The following is a 27,513-nucleotide window of genomic DNA, read 5'->3' on the forward strand; positions in this document are numbered from 1 at the left end:
GCTTATATTACAGACACGAAATGAAGGCATTGATCTTTATCATCTCTGATGGTGTCTGCTATACAAGAGTGTAATTTGCCGCATTTGAAAGATTTACCGAAAAAGTATATTTTAAAAAGTGAAAATGTAAAAGCTAAAAATTGTTTTTGTTTCATTGATTTTTTTTTGTCTGGGTCCGTTATTTGGAATTACTTTTAGGTCCTTCAGATGTTTACAAGGTTGTGTTTACAAATCACTTTCTTGCCCAAACTCGTTAGAGATCTCTATCCCTTTTACCAGCTTGTAACATAACAATTATTTCAATGAACGTTTGGATACACTTGGAAATTTCGCATACCGCCACACATATTTTCATCTCGGCAAAATTTGGTGCGATCATACATTACGAGCTGGTACTCGAGATTTAGATGGCCAATAGGCCTTTTCACGGTTAGTTTTTCTCATTTGCATTACAATGTAATCTAAAGTGAATGCGAGGCAATTTCGGGTTAAAACTACAAAATAGCCCGAAATTGACTCACATACATGCTAGATGAGAAAAACTAACCGTGAAAAGGGCTATTAGCCATTATCAGAAATACCGTAATACTCTTTAATTGTCCCTTCAAAGTTTTGCATAAGCATTTTTTTTATTTTCTCTTGGGACTTAAAATGATCCCAAGAGAAACTGGAAACGATGCTTATGCAAAATTTTGGAGGGACAAACAAAGAATATTGTGGTATTTTTGATATTGGCTAATCAGGCCCGGGCTGCTCGAAGCATGGTTAACGTATACCTCTTAACCAACGGTTAGCGCTAACCAGCCTTCGAGCAACCGGCCCCAGGAAGCTAGAAATAACGTTCTGTTATATCTTAAAGGCAGCTTCGCTTCTGTCAAGCGGAGCAATGTTCGACGGATGTTTATTGAAACTGATCTCTGTTAATATCCACCTCATTTTTCTTTCTCCAGCATCGCAAACACATGATTATAATCAGATCAACAAATTCACATAATGTCAGCAGACTGCAGCCTAAGAATAATCCCATGTTACCTCCCACGTCGGCTGAAAAGCAAAGGAACAAACCATTAGTGAGCTGTGACTGGTAGCGGAAAGCGAGAATCTCTCAAGACTTAGTGCTTTTCTTCCCTTCAGTGCGTTGTGTTAAGGACGATCTAGACAGTACGATTTTTGCATACAACTCCTGCATTACTCTTCATCATCACCATCTGTTTGTTTGCCCTCAGATTTTAGAGTAGCTTGATGTAGCTAATACCTCAGGGGATTTACCCTCCCAATCATGATATACTATAGAGGACAACCACAACACCGGGAAACTCAATGCCCTGCTCTTTGCGAATAGTGTGTGAATTCTTTTACCGCGTCCCACAGGGTTATGATCATTGAAAGCCTACAGGTTATCATCCTTATCTCAGAACACTAGAGAGTCCAACCATTTACAGGTGTCATTACAAAAGGCAGTACTTTTTCTTAAGTTATTTAAAGACCCTGAGTGTTGGTCCGGCCGGAGTTTTTGATCCCGCGACCTCCCGCACAGTAGCCCGATGCTCAAACAATTCGTGTCGTGTAAATCCGACCTAAGACACCCTTATGCACTAGTCAGTGGAAAGCCCCGCACCCCCATACCCGGGGAATAGCGGGGCATTAGACCAGGCCTGCCTTCTAAATGAAGCAAATTCCCCGCTATGCGGGGCAATTTCGTACGTCAAAACCAAACTTTTCTTCCCCGCACCCGGGACGATAGAATACTTCCAAAACTATAAAACACAATGTTGACCAAAATTAATATACTTTAAGAATTTTTACCTCAAATTAAACTTTGACAAACATGAAAATTAACAATGCAGTCCATTTCTCATAAAGCCCAAATAAATCTACCGTGAGTTACAGATTTGGCGTTCCAAACCTTACAATCTCTCCAAAAACAGTAATATTAATCACTGGGTTTAGCATAGCCCTGAAAATGGGAATAAAAATACCAGATTCTGACTACACTAATAAGAGACATTGAACGTGGAAGTTTAATGAAGGATGCGTCCGTCAGTCATCAGATGTACAATGTATCCTGACACAGACCTTTAGAAGTTACATCTGTTTTTTCTAGGAAATAGAAACAGTGCTACGCCAGATACGAAAAACCACTAAAAAACCACCCTTTAGATGTGGCCAAAAAATATGTGGAAACGTATTCCTCATCTAATGCAGCAGCACAAGACCCAGAGGAAAGGGTACGACTGATCAATATGCAAAAAATACATTACAAGATAAACTCTCTCATACAAAAATTACAAAAGAAAAAGAAAATCGAGCGAACGCGACGACTGACGGACCTAGAATGTCCTAAATCTCCCGCGCAAAGCCTACATATTCCTAGCACATCCCATAACAACCCGCGAACCTCTCAATCGTGCCGTCAGAATAATAATTTCCGACTAATTTATTCAAACGTCAGAAATTACTCTTTCCTTGGTGTCAAAACCATTAAGATAACAACGACATAAGTCCAAACATGCATTTGACGAGCATAATCGAGCAAAAATTTCTGTTTGACATGAATTGTAAAGATAAGCTTCTTTTGTTATTTCCCCTCTATGCATAAGCATACCCAATCTAAAGTACACTCAACCGACTGCAACGGTTCACTATCACAACAATTCTCAAAGAGCTATATAAATTTCACTGAGGAAATGGCTTATTACCAAAATTTTATGACCTCATAATCGAGCTACATTTTGCAAATAACCAAGAAATTACCAAGGTAAGAGAGTAAATCCCCTATATGGAACGTTTTCACTCACGTGACCAGCAGCCATATTGGATTACTGAAACAAAGAAAGTATTTGCATACAAATAGAGTTCAAAACCCAGAGGATTAGCTTGATACACCATCATGGCCGCCATTCCTTTGTTTTGGAACACCAACATGGCCGCCGTGACGTCATGTGAAAACGCTCTATAGGCCTTAAACCCAAGTAATCCCTCTTACATGGTGCCCAGTTCTTCCGAGGATGTTACTCGCGCGATGCGTGGACTGCCCAAGCGATTTTCTCGAAAACTAACTGAGAGAAATGTTTTCTGCACTCTCAGCTGTCTTTTTGTTCGGCTGGGTCTTCGTTTGCTTTGTGCTCTTTGGCTGTTCGTTATTTTGCCGTTTATTCAGAATTTAGTAAGCAAACCGCAACGGCAACGAGTACAATGGCTGTGTAGGCGAGGGTTATAATTCTGTTCATTTCATTACCTTTCTTTACAAAACAACAACGCGAAATGACCACATTCTGCATATTCGAGAAAACGTGATCTACGACGGCCAACTTTAAGAATTTCTTTTCTCGAATTTTGACGCTGTCTCACATATTCTGTTTGGGATATTTCTGACAGTGGTAGATAAACTGAAAGCATCTAGATTCGTAGGTTGAATATACATGTAAAGTCGTTTTTTAATCGACGTTGTCTCCGGCGTTCTTGCCATTTTTCCTTAAACTGCTTTTTGCCGCCTTTAATAGCGGCGAGCGTCTATCTGCACTTTCGACCATCTGGTTGCGCTGTGTTTCGGCGAATGTTCGCTTAGCACTCGTGTTTCTACTCATTCCTCTGCCGTTCATTCAGTTGTTATTGTTTGTGCAGGGCAAATGTGTCTCTTATTTAAACTCCTATTAAATTTTCGAAATGTATTAAAACATAGCGAGAGCCGACGCTACTTGTAATTAAAATATCAAAGAAGAAATCCTCACAGCGTTAAAGGTTTTCCTTCGATTTGAAACTAAAAGAAACGAAACATAAACAAATCCTCCTCGAAAACATCCGCGCAACGCGCGAGTAACATCCGCGGAAGAAATGGGGACCATGTCTAAAAATAACTTAAGAGGGATCACCTTTGGTAGAAAGCCTATAGGGGGTATTCTCTCTCTTACCTTGATAATCTCTTGAAATAACCCTTCATCGGTAACAAATTTTGAAACTTCTCTGAAAACTATAGCGAAGAAAATTAAAAATCTAGTGAACTACAGTAGACCTTTGAAAGAGTCCTTGGTAGAAACTTGCATGTTCCACCATCACGCAGACCGTGGTAATGTAGAAACTCAAAAAGACGAAACCCATCGGAGGTAACATTTTCAAGGTTCATCTCACAAAATCATAAAGTGGCGTCACTGTCACCCTCTACGCGTACGTTCGCGTTGCATTCCAATGGAAATACGGAAACAAAAGGTCAACGCTATAAATAAATCGCTAATCAAGCATAACTATAATCTTTGTCTAATTCCACTACAAGAAATGATAATATTTACAGATTGAACCCAGAATTTAACTGAGAGCCCATTACAAACATGAAAAGAATGGATTTTAACTTGACTCAGCCACCATCTTGAGACCGTATGCTCTCCCAGTGATCTTTGAGTGCCTATTCAAGTTGGCGTCAAAATGCAAATCCCCGTCTAAGCCCCGCTCAAGGTCCCCGCTCGCCGATACTTGCGCCAAATGCTGTCGAAAACCCCGCATACCGTGGCAAAAGTGACAGTCCAAAACCGCTGAAATCCCCCGCTAATGCCCCGCATTCCCCGGGTATGGGGGTGCGGGGCTTTCCACTGACTAGTGCATTAGTATGATAGACATTCACGAGTCGCGCGCATGGGGTGTTCTGGAAAAAACCTTCACTCAATAACGCGAATTTTGAACTCGCAAATGCTAATATGGAACCCGCATTTACCGATGAAATTATGGTCTCATTACACACAATATGGTTCTGAGCGAAAACGACCCTTCTTCCGGTTGGGTTGACGTAAACTTAAAGTACGTCGGGCCCGCAATTTTCGACAAAAAAGCAGTGATTAGGATCATTAATCTAGTGAATAACTTGTAGGCTTACATCCCAAATCGTTAAGGTCATAAGCTGGTTTCTCTTCAGTTACTTCTGTATCCAGGGTTTCGTAGTAAATGTTTACTTGAGCCATTCTTTTTCTAAAAGTTACAAACACATGTTAATATGAATATAATGATATAAATTTCTCTAAAACGAACTTACATCCACCACTAGCTATAGCCATCTCCACTTCGGTGAATTGTTGTTAAATGCCGGGCTTTTCAACGCTCAAAACCTCACCGAAACAATTGATAGTTAGGCTGCCACCATGTAGGCCGCTACAGAACGGCGTCCATGTAGCGCTCCGCAAACCTTGGTTTTGACAACCTCAGGGATAAAGCTGCGTGCAAACAACAAGGTACCCGGCCTGTGTTGCAACTCTGAAACATATTATTAACTAAAGACTGGGAATGCCATACCCTATTTCCCCACAAATAAGCGTAGCGCCCTTAAGCGAGTTTTATGCAATTTTAGTTTGTTGGTTCTCTACTCTGCACCGAGAGATTTTCTCCTTGTACTCCGGTTTCCCCTCTCCTCAAAAACCAAAATTTGACTTGATTTGCGTTGATCGTTAATTTCAGTTTACAGTGTCCCCAATTAGTGCTCCAGCGCTAGAACGACTACACTCTTAAATAAAGTTCCTTTCCTTTCCTTTCTTTGGACGTTTTATAAGCACGTAAATTGACGTTTTAGAGGCGCATGCGCCTATTAAGACCACTAAAGTTCGTTTAGCCGCACCCGATTCTCATCATCGTCATCCCTTTTAATAGTGCAAAATATCAACTCCATTGTAAACATTAAATACAAATGTGAAAGGACCAAGATCAAGGGCGATTCAAGCCGAGTGTGTGATAAAAGAATACCTCAGATGAAAAAACCAAAAACAATGACGATCATTATTTATTATAATTAAATTTGTATCATAAAAGAAGTATTCTGTTCATGTCTAACTTTGACGGTTTAAAGGCGCGTGCGCCTATATTCACATATAAGCGCGCTTATATTCGGGGGAATAGGGTTCTTTTGAATTTGATCACCTGACGTAGTTACGAAACTCCTCGACTTTCGCGGCTGTTTCATTAGGTGTAATATTGAAAAGCGGAAAAATCGTGTCCCACACATGATCAGATGGAGAGTAAGCCATCGACAATTGGACTCTGTACGTGGTTTTTTCGCAAGGAACTGGGCAATCACAGTTATTAGGGTTAAATTCGTCTGAAAGAAAGAAAAGTGTTTTAATGATTTGCTATTTAAGGTGGTCCTTGGTTGTAGGCTTATCGTCCTCACTTCTTTACCCAACTCTTCGCCCCGTCATGCACTTCTTTGAGACCCTACACCTGGCACCTGTCATGTTAATGACAACCAATCCATTAAACGATCCATCAATGAATCAATCAATCAATCAGTCAGACTAAATTATCGGTACTACTGATAACAAAGCAATCAAAAACTGAGACCGAAGCAACCACACCCTAAACACTCTAAAACGAAGCACCCCAAATCAGTGATAAACATTACGATGAAAATGCTTATCCACAAGTATATTTGTTTTTCGAGTATTATTTTCGACACAGTTGAAACTATGGAGACTTTCTGCTTAATTGGCCTCTTTTGCAAAGTGATTCACGCAACTATAACTTAAATTTGTGACGCTTATGATCTCTCACCAAATTTTGGGTAGAGGCAAGTTGCGAGTTCCTTTGCATTGCAGAATTTTGTTTCATTTTCTCCGACACCTGTTAAAATACAGAAAACAGTTATCAGTGTCCACATTAGTGCTATGCGCTAGTGATTCTTGACACGTTAATAAAGTTCACTACTACGACTACTATGACTACCACTACTACTACAGTGTGATGAATACCATGATGAGAATAACGGTTTTCCGGTACAGTACTGCCCGACGTCTTCTACGATACACGCACAGACTTTAGACCTACATAGTGCAGGCGGGTCGAAATGCACCAATCACTGTTTAGTCTTCAGAGCCAATTACTTCTAGGCCCATGCAAATGACAATCGACCAATAACATCACGAATAGGTTGACCAATGACATCTACGACCAGAATTTTTTATAGTATCTACTGATGTTACACACAAATCACTTGATTCTGAAGATGAATTCTTCAGGTTGTCGAAACGCTAGTCAATGCCATCTCAGACAGTCCCTCTCGGGACTACACTCACCAGGACGATTGTACTTTACTTAATTATAATACGGGAAAAGCTCACAAAGGGATAACACTGTAGTGAGGCAGAGAGTAATCTCTTTAATCTTAAATATTTAAATTAAAATCACATTGCACCGTAAAATTAGGCTACCCTGCGTGACGAAATATTGGAGATATGTAAAACTATCAGCCGCAAAGCATGCAAGCCTTGCTTTATTTCAAAGGACTTCGTGACTTATTTTCCGGTCAGATTATCCCCATTCCCGAGATGCGGTGACTTTTTGTATTGCAGTTGACCCAGGCCCCAAAAAAGTTCTCACACTTTGCATGCCAGATTACACATTAAAAAAAATGTTTGCTTACCAATGGAAGGCATCGATAGCATTCGACAATTGCAGGCATTCACAGCTATTCTAGTGTAGCAGACTACCAGACATGCGTAGTCGGAGTACACTTTGTAGCTTGGTTCCAGATTCTTCTCACCACAAGCAGTTTTGAATGGTTTTTCCAGACTCTTCATCTACAGACACAAACAAGCCAACTCAACCCACAAAACGAAATGACCGTTTTGCGCATTTCATCTCATCATTTTTGTTTAGTAAAATGTTACATTTAGACCGACTATCCCATTGCATCCCTCTCCATTTCTTTCTCTTCGACTTCATTCCTTTCCACTTCATTCAGTTGTACAGTCTGCTCTATTTAATTTAGCTTAATTCGATTCTCCTGATTCCGTTCTATTCAGTTGTATTCCATTCTATTTTGATAAGTATAAGTATAAGTATAGTTTACTTCACTTTAGCAGTGTTCAGCTGTAGTCTTTGTAGCTTCTTCTGTATTTTTTGCGTTTTGCGGCGTTCTTTTCTATCTTATTTTTCAGCCATTCAATTTCATCCCATTCCATCTCACTCTTCTCTCTCTCTTCCATTTCACTTTGCTCGCACTTTGCTGCCAATAAACTTACTTTGGTTTTTTGAACTCTAATATTAGTAGTGAACCCTGGTGGTATGTCTACTCCAAAGTCCTCAACATTTGGATACAACTCAGACTGATCATGAACAAGAATCTTAAATCCAGTGGCATCATAGCTAAATGGTCCGTAGTATTCTTCGGGCTGTGCGTCAAGGTTTAATGCCAACGCTTTAGTTTTTCCTGCCGTAGTCACATAAAGTTTTGGGTGACCTGCTTTACCAGAGTTAAACGTGTGACAAGTACCTCGCTGAAACAGAAACGGAAGAGCGCATTATTTATTACCTTAGAGCGGTTTTCAAATGAGTGTCGTAAAACCAAAACCAAAGTAATTACTTTGGCCAATCAAAAAGGACGGCGACAATCCAGTAAACCAATCAAAACTCGAAGTAATTACACGTAGCCAACACAAAGCGCGGGAAAATGTTCACGCGCAAGTCGCGATTGGTTTTGGTTTCACTTCTGATTGGTTGAAAAAGTGGCGCGAGAACTTTGAACCAATCACTGAGTTAAGTAATGCGAAACCAAAGTAATTCGCAAATTACTTTCGACACTCAACTGAAAACCGTTCTATATTCTAAGAAGTACCTTTTGAACCATGTTCTTTAAAGGTTGCAAAATAGTTTCTGCTCCAGTTGCTATTTTTAAGTTAATTAACTAAAGGCACAAATGTGCGTCAGGATAATAGTTCCGGTGTCAGCGTTCCTAGTTTATAGCTATTCAAAGGGACGAGTGGGTTCCAAAATGAGCAACAATTCTTTTCAAGTTTATACTAAGTGCTTCTAATTTTAGGATTGCTAAGAAATGGGGAACAGTTGCATATCCAACGAAACTCTGCACAAAGACAGGGATTTTTTTTATCTAAATAGTCTTCTTTAATTTGTTATTCATTACAGAAACGCATAATATCTCTCCACCTTCCCCTACCAGGAACTTGTAGGTCTACGGAATTCACGTGAGTGTTATGTTATGGATTCATTTTCACTCAAAAATTTTATTCAGTCGAAATTTCAACGGTTATCACTGATTTTAGGGCTGTACTCTCTTATGACGAAGTTTGGAAAGATATCTGTGCCATCTCTGGTAAAGAAATGACAAGGGTAGCGAGCTTCTGACAGGAGTAAACCTTCCGAAGATTGGCCATTTGGGCAGTTTTATCAAGTTTTAGAATTCCAAGAGATAATTTATCTTAGAGCGGTTTTCAATTGAGTGTCGAACGTAATTAGTGAATTACTTTGGTTTTGCATTACTTCACTTAGTGATTGGTTCAAAGTTCTCGGGTCATTTTTTCAACCAATCAGAAGTGAAACCAAAACCAATCTTGGCTCGCTCACGCACATTTTCCCGCGCCTTGTGTCGGCTACGTGTAATTACTTCGCGTTTTACTTGGTTTACTGGATTGTCTCCGTCCTTTTTGATTGGCGAAAGTAATTACGTTGGTTTTGGTTTTACGACACTCATTTGCAAACCGCTCTATTACATTTAGATACTAGGCTGATTTAGCAACAGAACGGGAAGGTCAGTGGCGACGGCGCGCGCAGAAAAAACACCAATGAGAATTCAAAATAGAGTAGACTCCAATCTTTTCTTCTCTATTCTAAATTCTCATTGGTAGTTTTGCTGCGCGCGACGTCGCCACTGACGTTCCCGTTCTGTTGCAAAATAAGCCTAATAATGAAATACTAGGATTTTCCTATTTCTAGAAAATCATATCTTTACCGTGCGCAATGAAGATAATATCTTTATCGTTCACGTATGAAGATATAGCTGTCATCATGGTAACTAACACGATCAGCCAATAAAAAGCGAGCTTCCCCTTTCTTGTAAGATCGCGTATCTAGATACTTTTGTGCTGTAATATAACTTTTTCTCTATACATTAACATTTTTATGATTCAATTTGACATTATCACGGTTTGTTTTTCATAACTTCCATATTTACAATTTCATGTTTACACAACATGTGGGTTTTAGTGGTTGATGATTTTGAAAATGAATAAAATCTGGAAATTTCATCAGTATCTATATCATAAACAGATCATTACATGGCCGCTTGGGAATACGAATTTTATCTTCTCGTGCTGATAGCTTCTCGCACTCGTTCGCGAGATGGCACGCGAAGATAAAATTCGTATCCCCCTAAACCCCCCTCCCCCCCCCCCCTACAGATCCCTTGTAATATCCTCTATTTAGCCTTACCATATATGAAAGTACTGGAGTAAAATTGGTCGGCGAGCAGGGGTGATTTCCCCATTCACACATCTTTAACATCTCAGATAAATCATGGCTGTTGTTTTTTACACTTTCTTCAATGTTGAACGACGGATCGGTGTCTTGATGATAAAGGCTTTCACCTTGGAACTGAATCTTCAGATGATCTTGCTGATCCAGAAATATTTGTGCATCCGTCCCTAAAATTCTGCTTTTTCTCATCATGTTCTGGTTACAAATAGTTATGGCAGGATAAAGGAGTTTCTTATTACGTTCAAGACCTTTGCTAATGACGATTTCATTGCTTGTGAACTTGCGATAGTTATCTCGGAACTGGAGGAAGAGAAAAGCGAGGCCCAACAATATCAGAGTTATCCAGATAATTCTTCGTATCAAGGAACCGGAGTCCAATATAAAATGGAAGCCATGAAGGGTGGTATAAGAGCCAAAGTCCTTGATCACTCGAGACGCATTTTCTTTTTCTGATATCCAAGCCTCTGTCACTCCGTTAACGCAGTGATCTCGTTTGTTTTTTAGTCCGTTAACTTCTGTATCCATTTTGCTGCCGTAGATCTGGACAAAAAAACAAGTAAAATTTTCCCGTTTAAACCCAAGAGTACTGTGCGTCAACTGTGTGAAGTTTCTTTGCAATGAATTTTCATTTTGCCGTGGGTTATTATATTTTCGCTCCTGGCACCATAACTGAATCACTTAAAATTGTTATTAGTTTGAGTTTTTTATTTTATTGATGACGCTTATCTTTTCTTCTTTGCTCTCAAACCGGCGAAGCCACGCAGATGACACGAAAACAAACTTCTCAAAATCCTTAGATGTGTTGATAAAGAAACTAATAATTTCTTTCTTTATTACTACAAAAATTAAGGGCACAAGCACTTTTACGAAACTTAATTGACTACTTTAATTAAAAGGAACGATAAACATGACTTAAGTTGCACGCTGAGACTCAACTGATCAACAACGGACAAGATAGTTAGAATTAGTTTCATTCAATCATACAACTTAAGCTTTGGTCATCTCAATTTCTTATTGAAAAAAAATGAAAAAAAAAACGGGTGAAATTGGAGCACAGGTGCAATTTATTATGGAAGATGCTTTGAATGTATGCAAAGATGACTTTTTTCCTGTTATTAGCAACTTTCATTATAAATACGCAACTAAATTTAGAGTAGGAAACTGAGTTCTTACTTCTTTCCACATTTTATGAATTATCACTCCATAAGCAGAACGTTATGAGGGTGAACGAAGTATTCACTCCGTTAATGACTCATTTAATGACTCGGTCGTTTGCATTAAGAAAACTGAAAAGTGGAAATCATGCTCTCAGAAAGAGTTTTCGTACAATCACGAGTAACACTTACAAGTTTCATTGACCTACTTCGAGCGAAAATATTGTGACTAACATTATAATCGTGTTCTAATCATTATTTAGAGACCTCTAATTGTACAAAAGCGCAATATGAGACAGCTCCAGTTTGTTTACCAACACGATTGATTTTTTTATAGCCTATCAACCGACATCCTTGAACAATTTCTCCAAAAAGCCATGCAGATTTGTAAGTTGTTAGCGACTCATAACTGCCGGAAATAAAGGCGACATTATTTTTTTCGCGTTAATCAAAGACAAATGTTCAAACGCTCAACCCTGGCTTTATGGATGGTTTTCACCCATGGAAAAAGTATTCTTGACAACCAACCACCATCTATTATTTCAAAACATTTTCTCTCGCATGCAGAAGCATCATCTAATCGAAAATTCTTGTTTTGATCTCGAAACTTACTTGAAGCTTAGCAAGTCCTGACATTCATGTCTAACTGTTTATTTTATACACCATAAACACTACTGGCGGGTAGAGCCCAAGTTAAGTCAGATGGACTGTAGTGTTTACCATACAAAGTAGAGATGAATAATCGTTTTAGCATATTCCACCAAGAAATATGAGGGTGAGTCACAACTTCGGGAAGGTGTCTTGTTTCTCTTCGGCTTCTCGGAGGGTACATTTCTAATCACCTTCAAGCCTCATTATTTACTGGTGTGGTATCTGCTATTACTATCAGCGTGCAAACTGGAAGTTGTGTGCGTTATTAGACTATTGGTCGTTTTTGTTATAGCAATTTGTCATTAAGCAAACCAGCTTTCGAGGCTCACTGGATCTGCGGAAAAACACTAAGATCGAAGACCCGGACAACGAAGATCCCCGCAGAAAAAAAAAGCATCAAAAGAAAAAGGCAAACATAATTTTTTGTGGATTCAGTTGTTGTTTACAGTGGCCGATGAGTCCTTTCAACTGAAGGGCCTCGTTTTCCGAGTTCCACATACCGAATTATGTTAAAGGGAAGACCCTGGGGTAATTCACCCGAAATAACTCAATGGCTATTGTGAACAACAGGCCGGAAAACGACAGGACTTGTGCATTTTCCCTTGTCCCCACTATTATCTACGTCTGGGTCTCCAAGTATGTCAGTTCTAAACAAGGCGACAGGTTCAAGACAAGAAGCCGCCTATCCAGCAGCTATCACATAGAATTCTCTGTAGAATATGTAGACAAGAATATACTTTTGGCCTACCTCCAGGCAGATACATTTTTACAGAAGGAAGTACAATAAAGGAAATGTACAATGAACTTCCATTGGCCTCACGGTCACCTCGTAATCAGTACAACTTATCTCAGTAGCCCTCATACAGTTTAGCTATGGTGAATTGGCAGCGATGTTACAACAGCTTCAGTTGCATGTTTTCAGTCACCGGCAAAATTCACATGACACGCAAAAACAAACAAACAAACAAACAAAAAAACCAGGAACAACAAGCCTGAAGCATGAAGTTGGCTCTGTGTCAAAAAACCCACCAACACCGAAAGAGAATAAAATAGTGTGGCCAATATTTGACTTACGTTTTGTTGCCCAATTTCTCATCATTTTTTTTCCTATGCCAAGGTAAGAAATTATTGTACTGAGGTTATGTGGAAACTGTTATGTGTATTCAACAGCTTGTTGGTTTGCTCTTTGTATGAACAGCTGGCTGACGACGTTGTCACAATCTTCAAGTTCTAATTATGCAGCTATTTTTACTAAGACATTCGGCTCAATTTTATCTCTTGATTATTTAGTGGTTTGTTCCATAAATGACCAGCTTTGTACTGTATATATTGAACATCGTGCTTGACATGAGGTTTACCAAAAAAGCTCATCCTATTTAACATAAATTTCTACTCCGTTCCGCGGCCGTCATAAAAACAATTTAATTTTGCCCAGTTGGGTAGAAACAACAAAGACAACAAAGGAAGGGACTCTTAACTACTCTGCAACAAAAACTACAAGTAGATTAGACACGTCCACCTCCTCATTGAATTTATTTTTTTAAACTCTTTCTGAAACAAAGATGCAAATGCAATATATCTGCGATGTGTGAGTTGAAATTTCGAATACAGTTTCCATATCTGTCTCTTTGATTCAATTCTGATGTTGGATTTATTGCATATCATAATTTCACCGCGTGTAATTAACCATATTCGAGAAACATTGTCTGCCTTCCTTTATAACATTTTTCCAGATCATTTTTAAGTTTCCTGCCAACCTAAGTACTGAACAAAGTGGTATTTTCCACAAGTGAGATTTTGGCTGGCCGTAAGATTTTGGATTACATATAAGACTTGCATTGATTAATTAAACAAAGTATATGTAAATGCGAAGCTATGCGAAATACACTCCGAGAAAAACTGCTGTGTAGTAATCGCAAAAAAGTTTATTTTCCGCAACACTGATAAACCTCCCCGATGCATCCGACGAACTGAGTCTCTCTTTGCTAAATCAAGGCAGAACGATTTTAACTTTAAATTTTAATTGTACAGCCTGGCAAGAAACGAGAATGGGTGAAATTAATTAAAGTACCAAATCAAAATGTTTGTTGCTTACCTCTCTGGAAAACTCAACTCAACAAACTGAGATTTTTAGTCGATTAAACAAACGTTCCAAGAACAAGGTGGAAATAACTCTGCAACTCGAAGCAATAATCAACGATTCTGATAACTACGTGACGTCTCCACCGCTTACGGTGTTAGATTGATTAATACTTACTTTTGGGCTTTTGTACACTTGCCAACTGCTGCGTTATGTTTACTTTCATTAAAATAGGCAGGCACAACCTGTAATAAAATATTACTATTTTTGCCAAAAACTCCAGACAAAAAAGTTACAAAGGGGAGTTTTGGACTGGATTTTTGCCTTTCTCTGGGCGTGTTATTAGGTATTTCAAACAAGAGAACTTCTCCCGAGATAATTCAAGGCGATTCCTATTGAATAAATTAAGAACTTTTGATGTGATTACAAATAAAGATGAGGATCTTTTTGACTTTCTGCTCATTAACATAGATCCTAGAATGTTTAGTTTGGAAGTTGAAGTACATTCGACACAGGCTGCAGAATTTGACTTTTGTTAGTCCTGATTTATGGAAACAAAACTTAGAAATAAATATTTTCATCTGCTGATGAGAATTAGGTAAGATTTTTACAAATTAGAATTTAAGTTGATGCAAAGAAGGGGCTTTTTTTACTTCGTAATCGTTTGCGTCTCTCTATTATATTATATAACAAAAACATGTTTTTGGTACAGTAATGCGATTAATTAAACAAATCTGTAGATTGTAATTGACTCGGTGTATTTTCTGTTGTTGAACATTGGGAAAATGCCTCAAACTAATGTTTCCATGACAATTTTTGTAACGAAATAAAAACTATGACAACTTTTTGTAAGGAGATAAAAACTGTTATATTACTGTTCTAAACAATCATTTTCACCCAGGAGTTGTGGATGGCAGTGAGAATGCCAGTAAGCGCTTAAGTTTTTAATGCCACAACTGAACCAATTAATGTTATGCCAGTAAAGAGGAGAAGAAAAGAAGGAGTCAAGAAAAAAAGGACTTTTAGATTGTGTTTCGAAAAGCTCTTTTGGGTGTGGAAAACTTATCTTTGTCGATCGACTTTGCCTCCACTGTTAGAAACATACAATAAACCCTTGGCGCAATCAACAATCAATATGGTTCCAGAGGCTGTGGTGAAAAGCCGACACTAAAAGTGTATTTGTAGCTATGGTTTAGTTTATTAGTTATGTTTTAGTTTACAGATATTTTTATAACTAGTGTGCTTACCATACCACCAATCCTGCCTGCTCGTTGATATTAATTAGTCTATTTTCCCGTGCTCTTTCTTGCTCTCACTTTTCGCCGTATTCAGCCTGTTTTCTTGTGCTCGTGCTTGCTCTTTCTTCACCATCTTTTTGTCTCTTTATTCGCACTCTTTGTTGCTCTCTCTTTTGTTGTTTGTCACTGACATTTCACCTGTTTCACCTCCTCTCAGTCGCTCTTTTTCCCTTTGAGCATCGCTTACTCGTCACCTGATTATTGTTTTTTTTTTTCTCTCTCTCTCTTTCTCTTCTTTCCACGTCGTACGACAAATTCAAAAAAAATGCTTATCTTGTTTTTTGGTTGTCATCAAAACTTTTGCTTGTTTTACTTCAACGCAACAGTTAAATGCAATACACTACCCGTGCAACTTCCCGTCAAATAACCGCATGTTCTATCCCATACAACTTTCTGGTAAAGACCTCGGGTTTTTTTGCGTTTAAATGAAAAAAAAAAAAAAAAAAAGAAAAAAAACGGACGGACGGGCGGACGGACAGTCGCCCGTACGATAACCTAACCAAAAACCAACAATTCTCCAGATTACCATATTTTCCTAACCATGGTATTCCCTGCGCGCGTCTTCGGCGTCTTCAGATTGGAGCGATCTTTAATGACTTAAAAGAAACCTAAGAGAAGAAAGGGAGCTTTTCATGATCCTCTGACTCGGAGCGCGTTTTAGCGGACGCATGTTCAGGGTCTTCTTGGCGAAACCCTGGACTTTGACGAAGATGAAGATTGAAGAGAGAAATCAACTGTCAGTGTCAAATCCAACATGGCGGCTCTGTTGAGCCCAGGAAAGTTTACTCGACCTCTCTGCAAGACAGCTGCGTACGACAACCAAACTTGTGTCAGGAAATTTAATTTTCGGTTAAAGAGGAAATGATACGCCGAACTTTTGTATTCATTATATTAAAATACATTTATTTTTTGGCCTCTGCTGGACATCAAACATATTTTCATGATTGTGTTCAGAAATTGTATTTATTCCTGTAATAGTAATAGTCATATTATTATAGCAATTTGTTTACCTACAACTTGCACCTATATGTAACGAATTAATGGCGGATAAGGTTTTTCCGCTATCTCAATAGGGAATGCACTTTTTTGCCTCCTGGGCTGAGACCAACTTGACCACAGTGTTGCTTAAAACTGTACGCCTGAGATCAAAACATTCCTCTTTTCTACTTTTATCATGGAGATTATCCTCGAGGAAACGAGAAAACTTCAGTGTTTGCATGTTTTGTTTTCACCGACCCCAAACCACAGTTAAAGCAAGAAACCTATACAATTTCTGAGTTATATAAAGGATGATTTCAACGGTCTATCTCAATGAAACAAATGTAAGCAGTATCTAACTGATTTACCATCTCTTTGCGACCTAACTATTGAGAAAGCATGGACAAATTTGTGTTGAGTTGTTTGATTCTGCTGTGCCTAAATTTTCAACACATTCATTCTCAGCTATCGTTTGATCCTGTTGGAAAGAGCAGACTTTACAAGGTAAGAGTGTTGACGTGTAGGGAATGGGAGGAACTCGTTCCTCGAATTCGCGAGCTTAATTTGTCTTTCCAAAAATGCTTGCTAATCGGCCTTTTTTGTCCCGCAAAATAAGGACGTAGTTAGCTTTTAAAATCAAAGAGATTTCGTTCTAATAAACGAAAGTTCCCGATAGCGTTTCACTCAACTAACTCCGAAAATATCTGTCTAGAATTATAAAATTATGAACTACTTCTTAAACCGTTATTTTGGTTTGCACCCTTCATAATTTTGCTAAGTAAACCATTCATCAAAATACGTCTGATTTCAATGGGATCCAGGTTCATCGATCAGCAAATAAAGCTGCCACAGTCGCAGATGGTCAGCCAACGGAAGTCGTCAGTCCGGAACCAAAGTAACTCATCCTTAGCGGTTTATCGTGAGATGTGCCATGGATCGATTTAAATTATAAATTCCCGTGAAAAATGATTTAAGCTACTCTTTTATCATGTTTATAGAAGTTCTAAGTCTTTAATTAGCCGGATTTAGCAGCAGATGACATTTTCTTTTACAGGAAAATCCAAGTTACCTCGAGCGGTCAAGAAGAATTGATCGAACTAATGAATATCAAGAGGAAACAGGAAGGACAGAAAAGGATCTTCTGAAACGCATGCAAAGAGCCGTTAGTCTTCTTAAGGACCATAAGGACAAAAGGAACAACGCAAAAGATTTCAAATACGTTCCAGAACATTTCTGATGGAAGTACGCACTCGTTGCCTAGTGACAATACGGATTGTGAAGTGAAGTATCTGTGAGATACTTTAAATTCGAAAGCAGCCAATAGCCTTACGATATCAAGTTGTATTTAACACAGAAAGAATTGTCAGTTTGAGAATTTTAAGAAATTTAATAACCATTTAAAAATAATCTTGTAATATTCTTATGCACTGGATAAAAGCTGGTTTTCGGTAACCTGCATGATTAATAAAAACAACTATTTGGGGTTGAAAATCATGAATCTCAATCTGCGGAAATGATTGATATCCTGGTCGTCTTCTTACTGCTCTTGGTTAGCCAATAGCAGTTAAGGCCGAAAGTCCTTTTGTCCTTTTAAGTCGCCTCCACTGTTGAAAAAAATAGCATAAGCCGCCTTTGTGGTGCAAATAGAATGGCTCCGTCCAGAAGCTGCGGTGAAGAGCCGCGAGCAAAAGCTTCAAAGCAAACAGCCTCTTATAGAAACTTGAAAAATTCAGGAGGCTTCAACGAGATTGGAAACCATCATACTCCATCCTAGCTCGGTTGGCACAGCACGCAGTGGTACCAACATCGCAGAGGTCATGGGTTCAAATCCGGTTGAAGCCAGCCATAAGAGGCAATTGCTTAAATTATCCCGAGATAAATGAAAGGATCACTTCTCCCTTGTTTCTATAACCCCCATTTCAATCACACATTCCCCCTTAATTTAAAAGAATGTATATTTTGCAACCATAATTATACAACATGAGCATGCAGTGCAAGATGATTGTTTTTGTCGTCACATCAATGTTGATAGGGAGATTGTGCTGTGATGATGGCAGCTTAGGTACAAACTGCTGCCACCATGAATGGGTGAATCCACCCAAAGATTACACTAAAACCTGGGAAGTTACCCCCTGCTGTTTAGTAAGAAAAACTGATTGACAACCACGTGAGTCAAACCAAACAGTTTTTTCTGAGTAATAAAATTTTCAAAAAAAATTCAGTTGGATCGATTTTATAAGATTTAAGAAACTTTTTACAATCAGCACGCAGCCTGAAAAAGAAAATCCGATAAATTACCATTGCATAGATCTCCAGTACAGTTTAATGGCTCTATTATTCTTCAATTAAAATGTGTGAAATTTTTCGTTGAGATTATAGAGATTTATCAGTTACTTAAAACGGGAGATTCATCGATCCCTGACTCGAACCCAAGCTCAGTGTATTTGGGCGCCATCTGGAACTTTGAGGAAGACAGGATAGAGAAATCCAATATGGCGGCTCTGTCTGTTGCCTCGTTCCCAGGGCCTCTCTTCTCTATCGAAGTTTTCAAGACGGCTGTTTACTGCAGACTAAAAGTGTACGCCAACCAAACTTGTGTCAGGAAGCCAAGAGATAAAAGGTTTCGGTTTAGTTTCCGGTTAAAGGGAAAATGATACGCTGAACTTTTCAATTCATCATAGTAAAATTTAATTATCCAGCTTTGGCCTCTGCTGGGCATCAAAACCAATTTTAAAACTATATTTTTTCCTGTGATAGTAATATCCATATTATTGCAGCAATTTGTTTCATGCAACTTTCACCTGTATAATGTATTAACAGAGGATAAGGTTTTTCTGCTACCTGGATGGGCGATGCACTTTTTTTGACGTTTTCTGTATATAGGGTTGCGTAATCTTTCCTACATGTACCATGGAGATTATACTCGAGGATCTAGGAAGCGAAAAAACTTCGGTGTTTCATCCCAAACCGCACTGAGTTAAAACAAGAAACCTATACAATTTCTGAGCTATATAAAGAATTCAGAAACCTTTATTTTCGTTTTCTTCCTACATTGATCAAACTAATGAATATCAATAGGAAACAGGAAGGGCAGAAAATGATTATCTGAAACGCATGCGAGGCCAGTAGTCTTCTTAAGGACCATGAAGAGAAAAGGAACCACGCACGTTCGGCAGAAAATTTCTGGTGGAAGCACGCATTTGATATTTGGCTGCAACAGCACTAGTCTTACATATTAACTAGTGACAACGTGGAATGTGAAGTATCGCTGTAATCTGTGCAATGAATTATTCAAAAGTTAAAACAACCGGCTAGGAATGAGTGACATCTTGGTCGCCATCTTCCTGCTCTTGGTTAGCCAAAAGTACAAAATAATGCAGGTGCTGATTCTGCTAACGCGGTGTCGAAATTATCCACGGCAGGGGGGAATAAATCGTGCCTCAGAAACTTAAAACAAGCGAATAATTCAAAATTATATATAACAAAGCGACAATCAATGATCGATGGATCAAATATAATCCATGAAGAAAAAAGTAAAGAAATGTTTTATTAATTGATAGTAGTCAAGAGATTATTTATAATCTCTTGTAGTAGTATATCTCCTGCCGTACATAAACATTTTTTGTTTTACTTTTTTCGTTTAGATACCTCCTACTTCAATCATAGTAGCGTGGGACGGTTGATTAAAAGTTGCGGTATAGGGCCTCTGTAGTTCAAAAGGTGATAGTGCGACTGACTCGATAAATTACTCTCCAAGGGAAAATTGCCATGATAACTAATTGAGTTATCCACTGGATAGAGAATTTTTCGGGAATAGCGCCATCTATGTCATAAATCTAAAAAACTCTTGACTTTGCCTTAGGTTTGTAAATGGAATACAACTACTGCGGCACATCTGTCAAATGAAGTTGTGTTTTTAGTGTTACTACCCACAAGTAAAATTAGAAAAAATATCGATAGGTTCTCTATCTCATTTCTACCTCATGGTGTCTGTTTGATAAGATTAAAACTAAGGGAATGATACAGGAGCTGGAGATCGAGGAAATAAGTGAAATTAAACTCGCCATGTAGAGAATCCTGTGTAATCAGTTCTTTCCTTAATCTAAATTACAAGTAATCGCTAACATTAAATTACGTTGGGTTAACGGTATATTTAACAGGCTAAGCGACATCTTCCAGCCTCAGTTAGGTGACAAAGAATCAAACTAGAGTGAAGAAGGCCCGATTTGTTCAGGTTAACAAATATGTTTGCTTTTCTACTGTGTTTTGCATTGATGATCATGCGTTTCCAATCCACCCATGGTCAGCTAGCAGGCAGCCTTTTTAGGGTAAACGGTCGCTCAGATGTTTTTAATAACAAAGTAAGTTTTCTTAAAGTTTTTTTTTTTCAAACACTCATGACCACCTTTCATTAATCCCATTCCTTTCAATTCTGACGGTAAACCCTTACCCAGCGAGCAGAGTCTCGAAAGAGATATTTTTTTTCCTCGTAGATTCCAGAAAGTTACCAAACGATGGAAACAAGGGACTTCAAATATCCAGCAGGAGGCGCACAGCAACCCCGGTTTCAAAGAAACATTAAAAAAGTGGGTTTGTTGCAGATACCGTAGCTGTTTCGAAGCGTACAGAGAATAAGAATGGAACATCGGAGTGGATAAGACAGCGATTGAATGAAATACTGAGACTGAACAGGAAGTTTCATTATTCTTGTAGTATTAAAACCATGAAATTAAAGACATTTACGAAAGGATGTCACTGTACTTTGTTGGTATAACTCCATCAGACCATCTTATGTAATCAAACGTGTTGTCTGCCTCACTCGTGAAACGTTGGACATCAAGCCCTTGGCAAATAAGAAAAGACCATTTTCATGCTCGTGAACATTTTACGCATTAAAAAGAAAATCTATCCTTCTCACATTCTCTACATCATACACCTATTTTACCCCCCCAAAAATTTGCATAGGCATTGTTTTCGATATTCAGTTCATGTCCCAGGAGAAATTGCAAACAATGATTATGCAAAATTTTGTGGGGTTAAAGATTTGAAAAAGAAGATAATTAAAAATACAAGTCGTTTCGCCAACCTCCAGGGGCCAGTTGCTGGAAGCCTGGTTAGCGCTAACCGTTGGTGAAGAGGTATCAAAACCTATAGGTTTCCGTGGTGTTTAACGCTGGTTAGCGCTAACCATGCTTCGAGCAACCCGGGCCAGTTCGCTAACAAGTGAAGTCGTTTCGCTAACGTGTGCAGTTGTTTAGCTAACAACTAAAAGTCGTTTCGCTAACTTATTAGGTCAGATCGCCAATGCTTCTGATTTACCAAATTCGTTTCAGTCAATACAATATCGTTTAAATTGCTCCAAATTTATGAAAAGAGCATTCACGTAATGTACTCGATCACAAATTCCGGGAATGTGTTCGGTGATGCTCTTCAATTTCAGTTCCAGCTTGGTGGGCCAGGTTTGATGAGAAATCTGAACTCACTTCCGCTTTGAACTGAGGCTACGGGCTCGTGCCATACCACCCACCGAATCAACCCGAACACGGCCTGAAACAATTAGTCTCCCCTTGGGAACTGTATGAATTGAAATGTGAATTCCTGTGTTGAATATTGCTACAATCCGCGGCTTGTTTGCAGACATTCTCGACACCTAGAATCACGATACTGAATGGTTCCGATCGTATTTCCGAAACTATGGTCTATTTATTAGTGTCTAAAAGACTGGTTTTCGAGATAAGACAAAGCAAATTTATTGAAAGTTTCAGTTCTCGAGGCCTCATTCCTTCTACAGATGGTCTATTTCCGGAAAGTTTGAAAACAAAAACCCAATATGAGACCGGATTAAACCTTGACGAAAATGCTTGTCCTTGTGTGTAAGTGTCATTTAATTTAAATAGATTCCAAGAAACGCGCCAGATAAAAATTTCGCATTTCTCGCGGTGATTTGAATCAGTGAACACAAGAGTGTAATAAGAAATGAAAGGGAAAAAAAAAGCCCATTGCTCCCGGCGAGGCTCGAACTCGCGACCTTCGCATGTCATTAGCTAGCACCTTCGGGCCCACTGGCCAGTACTGCTTATAAGTACGACGCTCTAACCGACTGTGCTACGGGAGCTTGAGCTGCCCAATGGGCGATTACAATACTACTTACTCCATTTACATGAAGTCTTATCTTTTTGTAAATGCGCAGAAGGCTGGTAATGAGTGTTTCGGCCAATATGGCGACTGAAGTGAAATTGCTGTAAAGATCATATAAGACGACCTAATTTTGAAAAATGTCGGACTGTATTTGGTTCTGGGCTGGTGTTGGCAGTGCTGCCTTGTCGACCATTTTCTATGCAGTGTACAAGAACCGAGAGGGATCAATTAGGAGCTTGAAGGTATAAAGCGCTTATAGACACACGTTGCTTTGATCAGTATCAATGTCGTCATTATTCTGTTTGAAGGATTTTGGATTTTTTTGGAGAAATCATGTACTCTAAGGCCATATTCCTGATCTAATGAGATCACCAAGGGGCTATTTACACTAAATAAGGAATTTTTGTTGTTGCCAAGTACTTATCATGAGTCTTGGATCTTCCTACAGTACTTCTTAGCTTAGCTAAGAAGATTCTGTCATGAAAAAGATCCATGGATTTCTATGTAGCACTGGGACAACTGTTCAGGAGGACACAGAAATTAATAGAGCCACGTAGAATGATCTGCTTTCTAGGTACTTCCTTGAGGTAGCCATCCTCTCTTGATGTTATATACCTGCCAAGTGTCTTGCCGAAGGCTTGATTGTTATATGCCGGCGGATCAAAAACTTCGATCTCATACCTGCTCACCCCTGTGTTCCAACAATGTTACTATGAAAAATTATTTCTCGCGTCTGTTGGATTATTTTGTGACATTACAGCCTCAACTGACACAAATAGAGAAAAAAAAATTAATAATTTAATTAAAGTAACATCTATAGCCGGACTCATGATTTCAGAGCAGGGAAAGAAAAGACAGCGGAAGTGATCATACTGTTGCTAAAATCTCAAATTTCATTTGGGAAACCATTGGAAAAGAGTTAATTAAAATGTAAAATGTCTGCACATGTTTGGAATATATGTTTGAATTTTATCACTCCCCTTACAAAAAAACTCACTCTCTCCAGATAAAAATGTCATGCCTTTGACCCCTCCCCTCCTCCCCCCTCAGAAAGTTAGAAGGTATACCATTTTAACATCCCCAAAAAATTATATTCTCAAAAAGAAGATCTAAGTGCTGGCACAAACCCCTCCCCCCTCATCAAAAGTACTTTCCTCTAAACACAAAGCCAAGTGTGAAGTATACCAATTGGCTCTCCCCTCAAGATATGCCCTTTCGTGGTCATTGGGTACGTTATATTTTATCTAAATACCCAAAATGCATACTTATGATGGGTATGCAGAGTTGTCATTAAGTTTTGAAGCAGGTGTAACACTCACGATTTAACCCGTAACATGTAAATACATGGGCAAAGGCCATGTAAAGGAAGGGCCCGAAGGGCCTGAGGCCCTGGGGGGGAGGTCTCGGGGCATGCTCCTCCAGAAAATTCTTAAAATTAGACCCTCGGAAATTCATTTTCCTGCACTCTGAGGTGTAAATTTTATACTTTCTCAATCAAGAAGTGACGCAAACAGGGCAAAAAGATAAACTTCACAATGAATAAAGATAAACCAAGCACATGTAAATGGTCATGTGTCACAAAACCATGAAAAATGGTCAGCGGAATCCAAATTTTATCTAGTACTGTGCATTGATAATGATTTTGTTACTGAAAATTGCATCAGAATCCAACAACAATCGATTGGGGATATTCCCCAAAGGTTTTTTCACGGAAAATGCTTGGATTTTTACCAAAAACACATCTTAGAATCAGGAACACAGACAACACAAGGCAGCAATTATATTTTCTTTAGAAGGTAAATGTTTAAAAATATATCTCAATTTGTTTTGCCCCGTGAATAAAAATTCTGTTGCAACCATCACCCGTAACAATGACTGGGCTTAGCCGTAACAAATTTTTACGGGTTACGGCCCGTAATGACAAACCTGGATGCATCCAGTATTTTGGCAATTTTTTTATAGACTCAGGTCAGTAACTAGAGAAAAAATCGGTTGAAATTTAAAACGATAGAATTTGCATAATTTTCTTTAGGATGCAGTAGAGTTGGAGATTGGACCAAAACTGTTTCACACATTAAGGTCAGCAGAAAACCATACCATACCTTACGGTGTCATCAGAGGAGAGGCAAGACCTGTAAAGAGAAGTGATGTCATTAGAAGCCCTCATGTAACAGATGCTATTGGATTAATTCAGCGTGTTAAGACGCGCGAACATAGGTCTGAATGGAGTAGAACAACTAGACTCTGGTATGATGGATTTTATTCTTGACTAGCACAGTTAAATCCTCCACTGTTTGTACAGAAACTGTAAAAAGCTATGTTACAAACATCACTTTTTCATGTGATATTATAGACCATAATTTCTAAATATCTTTTATTCTTTTAGATTTGGCACATAGACTTTCATATCAAGATTAATTTCACCATTTTGTGTTCCTTTTGTTCCTTTTAATTGTGAATGGAGATTTAAAAGCAAAGTAATACAGTCCTTGAGTTAAAAAATACAAGAATAATTTTTTCTTGTGCTTTTTAAATTCTCTACAGTCAAACATGTAAAACAGTCATTCACTTCAATCAGTGTACATTTTTGTACCAGAACTAAAAAAAATAATACTGTTTACGAGCCAAGTGGCCCATCAGAGCCGGAGCTTATCCCTGTTTCTGTGGCATGAAGCGACTAGGAGTATTTATACTCCTCCCTGGATGGGATGCCAGTCCATCGCAGGGTTACTCCCAGCATTTTGCTGGTACCCGTTTATACACCTGGGTGGGGAGAGGCACCATGGGAGTTAAGTGCCCAAGAACACAACACAATGTTCCTGGCCAGGACCTGAACCCGGACCACTCCATCCAGAGTTAAGCACACTAACCATGAGGCCACGACGCCTCCCTTTTTAAAAAGATCAATTTTCCTATATTTGGAATAAAACATTTAAGTGATTTTCAGTTTAGCCCTTTCATCTCTGAAATGCCCCCCTCCCTCCCCTCCCTCCCCTCCCTCCCCTCCCTCCCCCCCCACCCACTCAATGAGTAAAATCTTGGGACATTAGACAAAGTAAAATCTACGTACTACTTCTGAACCAAAGTCTTATGAAGTGCTTCAAGGCAGGTTTAATTTTTTTGCATCAACAAGTTCAAAATATGCGAGAATTATGTCCTAGCAGTTTATAGGGATGATTGTCACCAGAGCTTGGCAATATTAGCACTATCCTTCGCTACAATACTATTGTCTCTAACTTTGTTTGAAGCTGAAATATGTGAAATATGTGCTGTGAAAATGTCGGCCCTTAACCTAGTTTTAAGAGACCATATTGATAAATGGCACCCAAGAAATTATACTTTTGTCTTTGTGCTAATCATCCTCACTAGCCTCAATTTCGAGCAAAAATTCTTTTGAATTTTGTTTGTGCTAACGAGGCTAGTGATGATGATCAGCATAAAGACAAAAGAATAATTATTAATAGCCACCATTTATGAATATGGTCTATAGGTTGCCTCCTGCAGCTAAGTGGTATAGGATCCTGACTTGGAGCTGAAACCTTAAGAATGATATAATTGTTAGAAGCATTAATTTTTTTGTCAGTAAATGCTCTTGACTTTATCATCCATTAGGTTGTCTTTTATTGTTTGATTTCTTTAAATGTGCAGGCACAACATAGAAAGAACTATTAGTTCCAGTGCTACATCTGTTCCTTTCTCATTGGTCAGCCATGGAGTCCTGGTGAAAGTCTTGGAGCCTTTGTCAGCACAAAACCTAGAGTTAAAAGTAATACATGACAAGTTTGAACCTGTTTCAAGCACTGTTGCTGATTCCCTGGTGCAATGGGTCACTGGTGACAAGACAAAAGGCTTCCAGACAGTTGAAGAGATGCTCCCTGTTGGTATAACGTTAACTGGAATTGGTGAAATTACCTTGAACGAGGATGGCATTGTGATTGGACCACCTAAATGTGGACTTACGTATATTCTCTCTCAGTTAACTCTGGATGCCATTATCAGACAGCTACAGTCTGGGAAAAGATTATGGAAAATTCTGAGCTCAATCTTTGCATTCAGTAGTGGGATTCTATTTCTAGTTTCACTTTACTTTTATTACAAGAGGCAGCATGACAGGGAGGAAGAAGACGACCTCATCAGGAGAATGCAACAGGAGATGAATGATTTTCCTGGGGTCGAAGGAGGAGTTCAGCAAGGGGCATGCATTATTTGCATGGATAGACCACGTAATGTGGTTATTTTAGACTGTGGTCACATATGCTGTTGCTTGGAGTGTGCGCGACAGGTCAACAACTGTCCAGTTTGTAGGCGACTTATTGCTAGACTTGTTCCAACTTATCACAGCTAATATTGATTTTTGTAAACATTAGCACTACACAACACGCGGCAAGACTGGCATTTTTTTTATTTTCACACATATATAACATTACGTATATTAGTTAAAAAGTCTAACTTGTTTGTTGATCATAATAATAATAATGGAAATAACAAACTTTTGTCTTTGGCCTAGCTTTGTCATCGTGTTGTATCCTTAGACAATCTCTCTCTCTCTTTTCCCACAGATCTTTAAATGGGTACCATACTCCTGAGGGTAAAATTGCATTAGACTAGCATCCCATCCAGGAAACAGTAGCAACACTCAGTCACTTCATGCTACAGAGACGGGATAAAGTTCCCAGTGGCTCGAGTGCAACTTTGCCTACATCTTCGTAATCACTTTGGAGTTCTGTCGTTTTTGATGAGAATGTAGCCCACCAGCTATCCTGTTTCCCATTTAGGATTCTACCCATAAATAATACCTAGTCGTTCTCAACATCCTGATTAGGATCCCATTCCTTGTCAAGATCCTGATCTGGATCTTAGGGTTTTCTTACAAGATCTTAAAGAATATGAAGGGTCTTGAGGATCCTTTAGGATCCTGCATAGGATTTCTACCAGGGAATTATAGCCATTTGGTATTAATAACACTAAAACA

The 27,513-nt window shown here is 38.8% G+C and overlaps 2 protein-coding genes, 2 long non-coding RNA genes and 1 other non-coding gene across 8 annotated transcripts; 3 read left to right on the top strand and 2 right to left on the bottom strand.

The window, feature by feature from the left end:
• Positions 1-21: 21 nt before the first annotated feature.
• LOC137977603 (acid-sensing ion channel 3-like) lies at positions 22-14,281 on the bottom strand. Of its 4 annotated transcripts, none has more exons than XM_068824880.1 (8): positions 14,143-14,281; positions 10,198-10,782; positions 7,995-8,249; positions 7,394-7,550; positions 6,526-6,594; positions 5,896-6,073; positions 4,865-4,956; positions 22-1,044 (listed from the first exon to the last, which is right to left on the bottom strand). In XM_068824880.1, exons 2-8 carry the CDS (start codon positions 10,765-10,767, stop codon positions 902-904), a joined length of 1,464 nt encoding a protein of 487 aa, XP_068680981.1. In that variant the 5' UTR covers positions 10,768-10,782; positions 14,143-14,281; the 3' UTR covers positions 22-901. The 4 variants fall into 4 exon arrangements, with proteins under 4 accessions (XP_068680981.1, XP_068680983.1, XP_068680982.1 ...); XM_068824882.1 differs by lacking the exon at positions 14,143-14,281 and adding an exon at positions 13,122-13,305; XM_068824881.1 differs by lacking the exon at positions 14,143-14,281 and adding an exon at positions 12,796-12,985.
• Positions 14,282-16,753: 2,472 nt separating this feature from the next.
• Positions 16,754-17,901, top strand: LOC137976201 (uncharacterized). The gene is made up of 2 exons (XR_011117716.1): positions 16,754-16,907; positions 17,458-17,901. It is a non-coding gene; the product is annotated as an uncharacterized lncRNA (long non-coding RNA).
• A 2,673-nt stretch (positions 17,902-20,574) lies between these two features.
• LOC137976361 (uncharacterized) lies at positions 20,575-21,153 on the top strand. The gene is made up of 2 exons (XR_011117752.1): positions 20,575-20,764; positions 20,897-21,153. It is a non-coding gene; the product is annotated as an uncharacterized lncRNA (long non-coding RNA).
• Positions 21,154-22,403: 1,250 nt separating this feature from the next.
• Trnai-uau (transfer RNA isoleucine (anticodon UAU)) lies at positions 22,404-22,518 on the bottom strand. Its single transcript has 2 exons — positions 22,481-22,518; positions 22,404-22,439 (listed from the first exon to the last, which is right to left on the bottom strand). It is a non-coding gene; the product is annotated as a tRNA-Ile (tRNA).
• Positions 22,519-22,602: 84 nt separating this feature from the next.
• LOC137975052 (mitochondrial ubiquitin ligase activator of NFKB 1-like) lies at positions 22,603-27,030 on the top strand. The gene is made up of 3 exons (XM_068822089.1): positions 22,603-22,783; positions 24,574-24,788; positions 26,190-27,030. The coding sequence occupies exons 1-3, from the start codon at positions 22,679-22,681 to the stop codon at positions 26,884-26,886; spliced, it is 1,017 nt and encodes a 338-aa protein (XP_068678190.1). The 5' UTR covers positions 22,603-22,678; the 3' UTR covers positions 26,887-27,030.
• Positions 27,031-27,513: the final 483 nt, after the last annotated feature.

The sequence above is a fragment of the Montipora foliosa genome, chromosome 11 (assembly GCF_036669935.1).
Source record: "Montipora foliosa isolate CH-2021 chromosome 11, ASM3666993v2, whole genome shotgun sequence".
NCBI classification, from domain to species: Eukaryota; Metazoa; Cnidaria; class Anthozoa; order Scleractinia; family Acroporidae; genus Montipora; species Montipora foliosa.

Coding starts and splice junctions, on each gene's coding strand:
- LOC137975052 (XM_068822089.1), top strand. CDS start 22,679: ATGTCGGACTGTATTTGGTTCTGGGCTGGTGTTGGCAGTGCTGCCTTG. Junction 22,784..24,573: donor GATCAATTAGGAGCTTGAAG/GTATAAAGCGCT, acceptor AATTTTCTTTAG/GATGCAGTAGAGTTGGAGAT. Junction 24,789..26,189: donor AGTAGAACAACTAGACTCTG/GTATGATGGATT, acceptor TTAAATGTGCAG/GCACAACATAGAAAGAACTA.
- LOC137977603 (XM_068824880.1), bottom strand. CDS start 10,767: ATGGATACAGAAGTTAACGGACTAAAAAACAAACGAGATCACTGCGTT. Junction 7,551..7,994: donor TTAGAGTTCAAAAAACCAAA/GTAAGTTTATTG, acceptor TTGTGTCTGTAG/ATGAAGAGTCTGGAAAAACC. Junction 4,957..5,895: donor GAGTTTCGTAACTACGTCAG/GTGATCAAATTC, acceptor TGTAACTTTTAG/AAAAAGAATGGCTCAAGTAA.